Source organism: Bison bison, unplaced genomic scaffold, assembly GCF_000754665.1.
Source record: "Bison bison bison isolate TAMUID 2011002044 unplaced genomic scaffold, Bison_UMD1.0 scf7180017864345, whole genome shotgun sequence".
Lineage (NCBI taxonomy): Eukaryota > Metazoa > Chordata > Mammalia > Artiodactyla > Bovidae > Bison > Bison bison.
The window spans coordinates 1,235,670-1,246,018 of record NW_011494917.1 but is presented as its reverse complement, the minus strand read 5'-3'; the positions used below and the strand labels follow the sequence as shown (position 1 = coordinate 1,246,018).

The 10,349-nt window shown below is 41.3% G+C and overlaps 1 protein-coding gene across 1 annotated transcript in view; it reads right to left on the bottom strand.

Moving 5' to 3' along the window:
- Positions 1-10,349, bottom strand: part of DNAJC15 (DnaJ (Hsp40) homolog, subfamily C, member 15) — an 83,546-nt gene that overhangs the window by 72,844 nt on the left and 353 nt on the right. The window contains exon 2 of the mRNA XM_010854646.1: positions 10,321-10,348. Within this exon, the coding sequence (XP_010852948.1) occupies positions 10,321-10,348 (28 nt within the window). The remainder of the gene's footprint in view (positions 1-10,320; position 10,349) is intronic.

Genomic DNA, 10,349 nt, shown 5'->3' with positions numbered 1-10,349 from the left:
ATGTATGGATGTGAGAGTTGGACTGTGAAGAAGGCTGAGCGCCGAAGAATTGATGCTTTTGAACTGTGGTGTTGGAGAAGACTCTTGAGAGTCCCTTGGACTGCAAGGAGATCCAACCAGTCCATTCTGAAGGAGATCAGCCCTGGGATTTCTTGGGAAGGAATGATGCTAAAGCTGAAAGTCCAGTACTTTGGCCACTTCACGTGAAGAGTTGACTCATTGGAAAAGACTCTGATGCTGGGAGGGATTGGGGGCAAGAGGAGAAGGGGACGACAGAGGATGAGATGGCTGGATGGCATCGCTGACTCGATGGACGTGAGTCTCAGGGAACTCTGGGAGTTGGTGATGGACAGGGAGGCCTGGCGTGCTGTGATTCATGGGGTCCCAAAGAGTCGGACACAACTGAGCGACTGATCTGATCTGATACGTCACCTCGTATTTTTACATGCGGTAAACATTCAATAAATGGTAGCTATTTCAATTACTATGTGATATTATACAATCGTTTCTTTTAAAATCAGGGGAAAAAATAAAGGTTATTAAAAAAGAAAAATCTTGGGATGAGCCCACCAGTCAGTGGTGCGCTAAGTTGCTTCAGTCGTGTCCAACTTTTTGCGACCCCATGGACCAGAGCTCACCAGGCTCCTCCATCCATGGGATTCTCTAGGCAAGAATACTGGAGTGGTTGCCAAGGGGTTTATTAATAATAACTAACTTCTCCAGTCAGAAAACCCTCTGACCTGTCTACTTTAAAATAAACTTTAAAAACAAATTCTTCAATAAAAACAAATACACCTGATCTTTGGTATCTCCCTTTTGATCCTTGAGAAGTTAATCCCTTAATTTTATCCCTCCCCTGACTGTAAGAGTGATGGCTGTGTCTCCTGCTAGCACCACCCCCGTCATGTACTCTTAGTCTTTTATTATGCCCACTTTGAATTCCCTGGCCAGTAGTCCTTAAACTCTTTCTTTTGGTTTACCTGCAACACCTTGCAATTTGCTTATTCTTTTTTCTTGGGAAATAAACATTTTCTGAAAGCTACTTTTACTCCTTTACAATAGGGTCTTTTAGTTTAAGGCCATAATTTCTGAAAGTAGCAATGCTTTTAGCTTAAGTTTCATAATACAGTATTATTTTCTTCCTTTTTGAGTTGAGATGAAATGAAATTAATTCTGTTTTGAAATTTAAGAATTTTTAAACACATCTTGAAGCTTCTGAAGGCTCTAAAAATTACCCCCCAAACCAAGACTGTATATCATTTTTTGGAACTGAATTTCATCAATTTCTGATTTCTAAATGATGGAACAGTAAAAAATATGTACAACAAAAAGTAAAAACAGGAAAAAATATGGTAATGTAAAACAGTCAAGGACTTTTAAAGTTAAAGTTGGTTTCATATCCTAGTCTGGTGACTTGCTAGCTCTATGACCTTGAGAGAGTTAATTGACCACTTTGATCCTTAGTTTTCTTATGAGTAAAATGACAAAAAGTAGTATCTAACTTCACTGGTTATTATGAGAAGTGGAAAAATATAACAGTGTTTGATTAATAGCATTCACTAAAAAGTTAGTTCATTTCCTCCCTATTTGTTTGCATATTATGAACTCAATACATTCATAGCATTAATTTTTATCTCAATTGTATATATTCAATGATCAAAAATAAAAAATATTATTAATATATGGGGGCAGGAGACAGGTATGAAAATTTGTACCTTATTAAAGGTTGAAAAGATTGAGAAGCATTGTTTAAGGAGAAACAAACTCAGAAAAAAGTTTATTAATGATATTAAGAAAGATTATTAATAAAGAAAAGACTTTAGAAGATCCCACATGGTCATACTTTTTGTTCTGGCCAAAAGTGATTTTATACTATAAGCACCTGAGACAAATCCTCCACAAAATCTCAGTTAAAAAAACTTTATCATATTGATAGAAGATAGACAATAAGCAGTGCCAGAAATAGATACACTGACACTTAAAAATGAGAGTACAGCAGTCAACAACTCTAAGCTGTTTCTAAACAGTAGAATATCACAAGTTTTCTAAAACGGAAGGAATGAATGAGTTATGCCAAGTGGGAATATAAATAAGGTATCAACAAATTTGGTATCAACTCCAATACCTTGGCCACCTGATGCAAAGAGCCTACTCACCGGAAAAGACCCTGACACTGGGAAAAATTGAGGGCAGGAGGAGAAGGGGGTGACAGAGGATGAGATGACTGGATGGCACCATCGACTCAGTAGACATGAGTTTGAGTAAACTCTGGGAGACAGTGAAGGACAGGGAAGCCTGGCGTGCTGCAGTCCATGGGGTTGCAAAGTCAGACACAACTTAGCGACTGAACAACGTAGTGTTAGGCACTCAGTCGTGTCCGACTCTTTGCAATTCCACGGACGGTAGCCCCCCAGGCTCCTCTGTCCGTAGGCTTCTCCAGGCAAGAATACTGGAGTGGGTTGCCATTTCCTTCTCCAGGGGAATCTTCCTGACCCAGGGATCAAACTCAGGTGGCAGATTCTTTCCTGCTTGTGCCACCAGGGAAGTCCTTAACAACAACATGGCACTTACTAAAACTTCTACTTAAAATTCTCTGACAGGGGCCATAAGGTTCTCAAACCGAAACTACTACTCAGCCTTTTACAAAAGAGGTTTGCTGCCCTCCAACCTTGAGGGTGGCAGGGCTGGCTCACTCATCTCCCCGACACACCCAGCACACAGCTTCCACATACTTGGTGTTACAGAAGAACGATTAAACTGAAGCGCATCGACAGACTTTAAAAACAGAGTTGGAGACTAACTATGTTATCAGAAGCATCAAGCAATACAATTCCCAAAAGTTGAAAAGCAACATCAGAAGAAGTCAGAGTATATGTATACTCTGACTATACTTGACATTTAATACATGGTCTCTGTACCATTAAAAAAAATAATAATCAGAGAATCTCATTTATGACAGTCTTTTTTATTCATTATGTCCTCTAATCTTCCATTTTTCTTTCATCTAGTTGTTTCATTCCTCTGTTAATCATTAGGTAGAAATGTATAGAGCATAAACCATGCCTGGTAACACGTTGAGAACTGAGAGAGTAAAGATTTTTAAAACTGTCTTTGCCTGTAAAGAATATCTAATTTTAGTTTAAAAGACACATTTCCAAGAGAAGAAGCACTATTTAAATAATGCCAGCAAGTCAACAGGTGGGACAAGTCAGGTATCTGTTATCATCAACTAGTTTCAAATATTCACCAAAACACACACACACCAAGAAAAATTACTTTAAATGTTCCGCTATCATGAATCAAAGCATTTCTGAGAACAGGGAAAACAGTGCACTCCAGCAAAGCCGCTGCTGCTGGTGGGCGAGAAGGGGATGGTGGAGCATAAAAACTGTGTACAAATTCCCTAAGGCATTTTATTCTTCCAAAACAGCATAAGCAGTAAATAACCTTCTAGATAAATATAAACTGCCTGAAAGTGTTATAAAATGCTAAAACTTCTATCCTGAGACTGCAACATTTAAGTTCAAGATAGATAATAGTTGTACCAGAGGGAAATAAAAGTAAAAAAGTATTCAGCCTCAAAAAAGTAGTTGTGATGGAGAAAGCAAAGATGGGAGACCAGTCACTCTCTGAAAGTTCACTTAGCATTTATTTATCAATACACACTTATTTAGCATCTATGCCAGGCCTTGTGCTAAATTCTGGGGAAAAGAGTAGTGAGCAAGACATATGCAGACCCTTGTTCTCCCTTAGTTAACATAAAGGAGAAATCCAACAGAGAAAGAACACACTCATCAATATGTTGAACCCAAGGACTTCCTGGGTGGCCCAGAGGTTAGGAGCCCAGCTGCCAATGCAGGGGACATGACCCTGGGCCTGGTACGATCACAGGTACCATGGGGCAACTGAGCCCATGTGCCAGAGCCCATGCTCTGCGACAAGAGAAGCCACAGCAATGAGTAGCCAGCTTGCTGCAAGCAGAGAAACCCGCTCGCCACAACTAGAGAAAGCCCGCATGCAGCAAGCAAGATCTAGTGCAGCCAAAAAATAAACTAAAATTTTAAAAAAGTATATGGAACTAAACATCCCTGTTTATTTATAAAGCCACTCAGTAGTAATAAAAGTTAACAGCTGTTCTTTAAATAAGCAACTAAGTGACTACCATGGTCAACTGTAATGCCAATCACAGAAGCAGGTGAGTTCTTACCCTTGAGACTTCACAACGCAGGTGCTTATACATAAACAAATAATTTTGATATAAGAAATAATTTAATAAAAAACTGTATGACTTTCTAAGGAAGTACTGAGGATGAAACAACTTTATTCTACTAGGGGACTAGAGTCAGGCAAGGTGTCACATCAATAACCTGAGTCTTAAAAAATTAAAAGGAGTTTGGCAGGCAAAGAATTTCAGATGAGGAGAAAACTACAGTAGGTAAAGTCACAGCTCAGGGTACAAACAGAGAATGGAAAATGGGGCTGGGTAACTCAGTTTATTTAGGGGTCAGTTCATGAAGACTCCTTTAGATCACAATGGTATATTTATACAATTTAAACAGTTACCACGGAAGTTTGTTGTTTACTCGCTACGTCATGTCCGATTCTTTGCAACCCCATGAACTGTAGCCCACCAGGCTCCTCTGTCCGTGGGATTTTCCAGGCAAGAATACTGGAGTGGGCTGTCATTTCCTTCTCCAGGGATAGAACTCACGTCTCCTGCATTGGTAGGCGGGTTCCTTCTTACCACTGAGCCACCGTGGAAACCCATGGAAAGTTTGGACCTTGGTAAATTAATAAAAAGGACCTTGGTAAAATAATTTTAAAAAATTTATAGTCCTATAATTAGGCCTGAAGTATAGAAAAATAACTGATAGCAGTGTGACGTTTAAAACTATAAAGGATCAGAGCAAAAAGACCTGTTTTTAAAAGGCTATTACAACAGGCCAGGGTAGAGATGATAAAAACCAATAGTGAGAAGAGAGAAAAAGGAATTACAGAATAAGTATCTTTATGGACTGAAGATATCTTGATGGAGGTAAAAGAGAAAGAATGATGATGGCATTATTCAAGGTAGGTGACAGACAAGAATTGCCATGTATGGAGAGGGGATGTAATGAACTACACTTCAGATAAGCTGAATCTTGTATTTTTATTTGTAGGATAAAATAAACTCCTTCCATTCCACAATAACAATTACTCATTCAACAGTTTATTTTTGAAGTGCTTACCATGTATCAGGTACCATTACAAATGCTGGAAATACAGCAAAGTCCCTGTCCATGGAGCTTACATTTTAGCCTCCTCTTACAATACAGTGACAGGAACACTATTCTACAGTAAAAGGAACAGCAAGGAAATAGGGCAAGGCTGAAAATATGGGCATATAATAGACAATCCATATGATTTCTTCAAAGTGAAGCTTCAAGGCAAATATTTTAAATTCAAATTGCAATTGAAAAACAAAAGTGGTCTTTTTTGGGTAATGAATAAGCAGCTGATAATTTTCATGTTTGATATGTTTTGATTTTCATGTATCAGTTTTGCTTGCACAGAAACATATGTGGCTAATTTTCTTAAAAGGGTGTGTGTGTGTGTGTGTGTGTGTGTTCAGTCTTATCTGACTCTTTGTGACCCCATGGACTATAGCCTGCCAGGCTCCTCTGTCCATGGAATTCTCCAGGTAAGAATACTAGAGTGGGTTGGCATTTCCTTCTCCAGGGGATCTTCCTGATCCAGGGCACCAAGGGGACCAAGGGACAGAAGCCATGTCTCCTAGTGGCTCCTGCATTGGCAGGCAGATTCTTTACCGTTGAGCCACCCGGGAAGCTAGCTACACCAGCCCAACAACACTAGGAGGAATGCTCTTTGGGAAAGTACTAAAATTAAAAGGCTACCACATCATACAAACTGAGCATGGTTCAAACTGCTTCAAAGATTGTTAATATTCTTCTCTAAAATCTAAAGTTTCCTTTCTACTTGTCCATGAGAAGCAGCTTTGCTAAAACAAAGTTGACTGTGACCTCTGATTATGAAATATTTAATTGTAAGATATTTTATTCAAAGTATTACACAGGTGTTTCTGCCTATAGGTTAATCTTTTTAATCTCTCAAACAGGCTAGTGAACATGAATTCTTAATCCCCAAGCTTATCTGAGACAGAACTATATATGACTACAGATACACATTTCAAAAACTTTAAAATAAGTTGCATCCTTTTAAAAAATGATATGAAAAATGTCTTCAATTCCTTGACAAACACTTTATTTTCTACTATTTTCAATGAGATGAGTGAATGCATCCCATACCTCAGTTATCTGTTCTTTGTTACACCACCTTTTGTCACCTTCCCATCACTCTCAGGACCTCTGAGTTCCCCCAAGGTTACTACTACCAACTTTCTTATCTTTTACCTCATCACGGGTCACTGCCTGCACCAATGATTCCCTACAAAAGCAGGAAAGACCCTCAGGGGCCTTCTGGAAATCTGTGAGGACATTTTGGTTGTCACGATAAGGGATAGGAGGGCGGGTATTTGATGGATGGGAACTCTTGATCCTAGCAGTCCTAAAATGCATGAGACATCACTGGACAACGAACTGGATCCCTTAAGGTTTCAAAAGACTCCACTGGACACTGAGTAGGTGAAAAGCCTGCGTACGACCATCTTAGTCTAGGACTTTACTACATATAACATTTGTGTTAGTGAAGACTGAATTTTCCAGAAGTGCAGCTACCATGTAGATTGAAGACAGATTCCACGGTTTAACCAAAACTTGTTCACAACTCGGGAGAAATTAGTTTGTTGATGACAATGGCACTTACGGTATTTGAACTGCCAGTGTAGTACATCTGAAATCAGCCTGCATTTTTGCCATCACACTCACAATGATTTCTGTGGCCTGGTGCAATATGCCAGCAACTGATCAGTACTTCACTGTGTCTTCTAATGTAATCATACTTGAGCACTTACATATTTAAATAGCAGACATGTCATTTTCTAATAAAATACTTATTGCACCTTTATGCTTCAACTAGAGCAGTAGACTGCTTTTTAAAAATTATGTTTATGGGTATTTTTTATTGACTATAAATCTTTAGGATATTACAGGAGACTTTCATATTCGTTATAAAAAGGAGACACTGGGCTAGAAAGGTTTAGAATCACTGGCCTACACATTAGCCTCCACGTGCCTGGACTACTGAAGATGTCTCCTGACTGACAGCTTAGATTCTCTACATGCCTTTTCCGAAGTATCTACAGATGTTAAAAAAAAAAAAAAATCACCATTATTATTTCTATCTCCAAAATACCACAGGGTTCCAATTGCCTTGCAAATCAGTCCAGGACTGAGATTTTTACAATTCTCCATAAAGAGATGAGCTCTACCCAACCTAATATCTTATCTGCTTTATATCACAGATAGAACACTCCATTCTGAAAGGCTCATTTCTGGGAACTACAATCAATATTTTGTAATAACCTATAAGGGGAAAGAATCTAATATATATATATATATATATTTATCTCAATCACTTTGCTATGTACCTGAAATGAGCACAACACTGTAAATCAACTACAATTTTCTTTTTAAAGTTGAATAATGAAAAAAAAGAAAGAAAGAAAGCCTTATTTCTAAGGAGTCAGCAAGTCACAGTAGAAAGAGTGTTAGGGGACTTCCCTGATGGTCCAGTGGCTAAGAGTTCACGCTCCCAATGTAGGGGGCCCTGGTTCAATGCCTGGTCAGGGAACTAGATCCCTCATGCCACAACTAAGAGTTTGTCGCAACTAAAACCCAGCACAACCAAATAAATAACAGAGAGCGTTAGGATTTAGAACCTAGGTCTGCCACTTATTAGGTGAAGTACCCTGGATGAGTTACCACTTTCTGAGTCTCTGTCTCCTCATTTAAGTGACAACTGAGAAGGACCTTGCTCACAGGATTGCGGTGTGGCATGAATCAGACACAGCAAGAACTCAAAGAGTTTGCTACTTCAAACCTTTATCTGTTTTGTTCATTTACTCACTCCAAGGATGATACCTGGTAGGTATCCAGCAGTGGTCAAGAAATGTCTGTTGAATGAAAGCATATTGTTTTCTGAAACCTTTCCAGCCCATCTGACTCTGTTCCAGAAATTTATCAGTTAATCAGGTAAGAATAAGTTGCGTGTTCTTTCGTGCATGCTAAGCTGCTTCACTCTTTGCGACCCCATGGACTGTAGCCTGCCAGGCTCCTCTGTGCATGGGATTCTCCAGGCAAGAATACTGGAGTGGGTTGCCATGCACTCCTGCAGGGCATCTTCCCAACCTAAGGATCTAACTGGTCTCTAGCGTCCCCCACATCAGCAGATGGTTTCTTTACCACTAGCGCCACCTGGGAAGCCGCACAAATAGAGTGTTTACTAGAACAAAAGGGCTTCCCTCAGTTGGTAAAGAATCCTTCAGTTAGTAAAGAATCTGCCTGCAATGCAGGAGACCAGGGTTCAATTCCTGGGTCGGGAAGATCCTCTGGAGAAGGAAATGGCAACCCACTCCAGTATTCTTGCCTGGAGAATCCCATGGACAGAGGAGCCTAGCAGGCTACAGTCCATGGGATTGTAAGAGTCGGACACAACTTATCGACTAAAGCACCACCACAGAAGAAAATACCCAGGCTCTGCTCTTAAGAAACAAAAAAACTCTGCAAAATGACAGGGCAACATAAAAGATGTCACAAGACTGTGTATGACTAATCAACCAACAGTAAGGACATTAAGTGCAGTGTATCTAAGGGCAAGACACATTACTGTGGGTGGGATCAGGATGGAATGTGATGTGAATAAGAGATAAAAGAGCCAAGTTTCCAGATTTTTCTCCAATTAATCCATTCTTCTCACACATAGCCTGAGAGAACTTTACAGTAGCCCAAACCTGTCTCTCCCCTAAAGTTCATCAAAACTCACCAATGTTCTCAGCTTTCACCTACCTGTTTATGTGTTGCTTACCAGAAGCTTCCATGTCCTGCTACCCACCATAGGAGAAGAGCACAGATTAATAAGGTAGCCACTAACTACAGGTGGCAACTGAGTACATGAAATGTGTCTAAACTGAAAGATCCTGAAAGTGTAAGTTTCACTGGATTTCAAAGACTTAGTACCAAAAAAAAAAAGTAAAACATCTCATTAATAATGTTTATTTGATTTCAGGTCAAGACATCACTGTGGACATACAGGATTAAATAAAAACACATTGTTAAAATTAAATCCACCTACTTATTTTTCACTTTTTAATATGGCTACAAAAAATCCGTATATAATGGGCTTCCCTTATAGCTCAGTTGGTAAAGAATCTGCCTGCAATGCAGGAGACCACGGTTCGATTCCTAGGTCGGGAAGATCCCCTGGAGAAGGAAATGGCAACCCACTTCAGTATTCTTGCCTGGAAAATCCCATGGACAGAGGAGCGTGGCGGGCTACAGTCCATGGGGTCCCAAGAGTCGGACAAGACTTAGCGACTTAACTACTAGGGAAAATCTGAGAACACGTATGTGGTGGACTTCCCAGGTGGTCCAGTGGCTGAGAATCTGAGGTCCCAATGCCGGGGACACAGGTTCCAATCCCTGGTCAGGGGACTAGACCCCACGTTCCACAACTAAAGAGTTCACACGCTGCAACAAAAAACCCCGCGTGCCTCAACATGCTACAACTAAGACCCAGACCAACCAAAACAAAAAGGAACAAAAACACATGTGGCTCGCAGTATGTTGATACTGGACAGTTTCTTTTCCCAGCTCTACAATTCAGCCTGAAGAGACCCCTTGCTATGAGCCCTGTGTCCCCTGAGCTACGACTTTGTAGGTACTACTGCTGGCATCTGAAACACTTTTCCCTCCTCACCGAGTTTGCTGCTACTCAATCTTCAGATCTTAGCTTCACACCGACGGTTACACCGCTCTCTCCAAGAAGCCTCCCCTGGCCTCTCACCCTCGAGCCCCGACAGACTGGCCTGGGGTCTCCACCTAGGATGCGAGCATCCATCCCACAGCTCGTCACACAGCAACTGCTCGCCTGGTGCTGGTCCGTCTCCCCGAGAAGAGGGGAAGCTCCTTGAGGGACCCGAGAGTCTCCCAACACGCCGACTCGTCGACGCGGGGCACAGAGCAGCACGAACGCTGAATGAACGAGGGGTGGGTCAGAATGGATGAACAGCCGGGACGACCCCGGTTCGGGGGTAAAGGGGCGCAGAGGGGCGCGGGCAGGGCCTGCGGGGCTCCAGGGGGCGCCAGCGGGCGTGCCCGGGCAGCTCGGAGCGGCAGAACGGCGGCAGCTCCGGTTAAGACTCACCAGCCCGCGGTCGAGGTCGGCGTCCGACG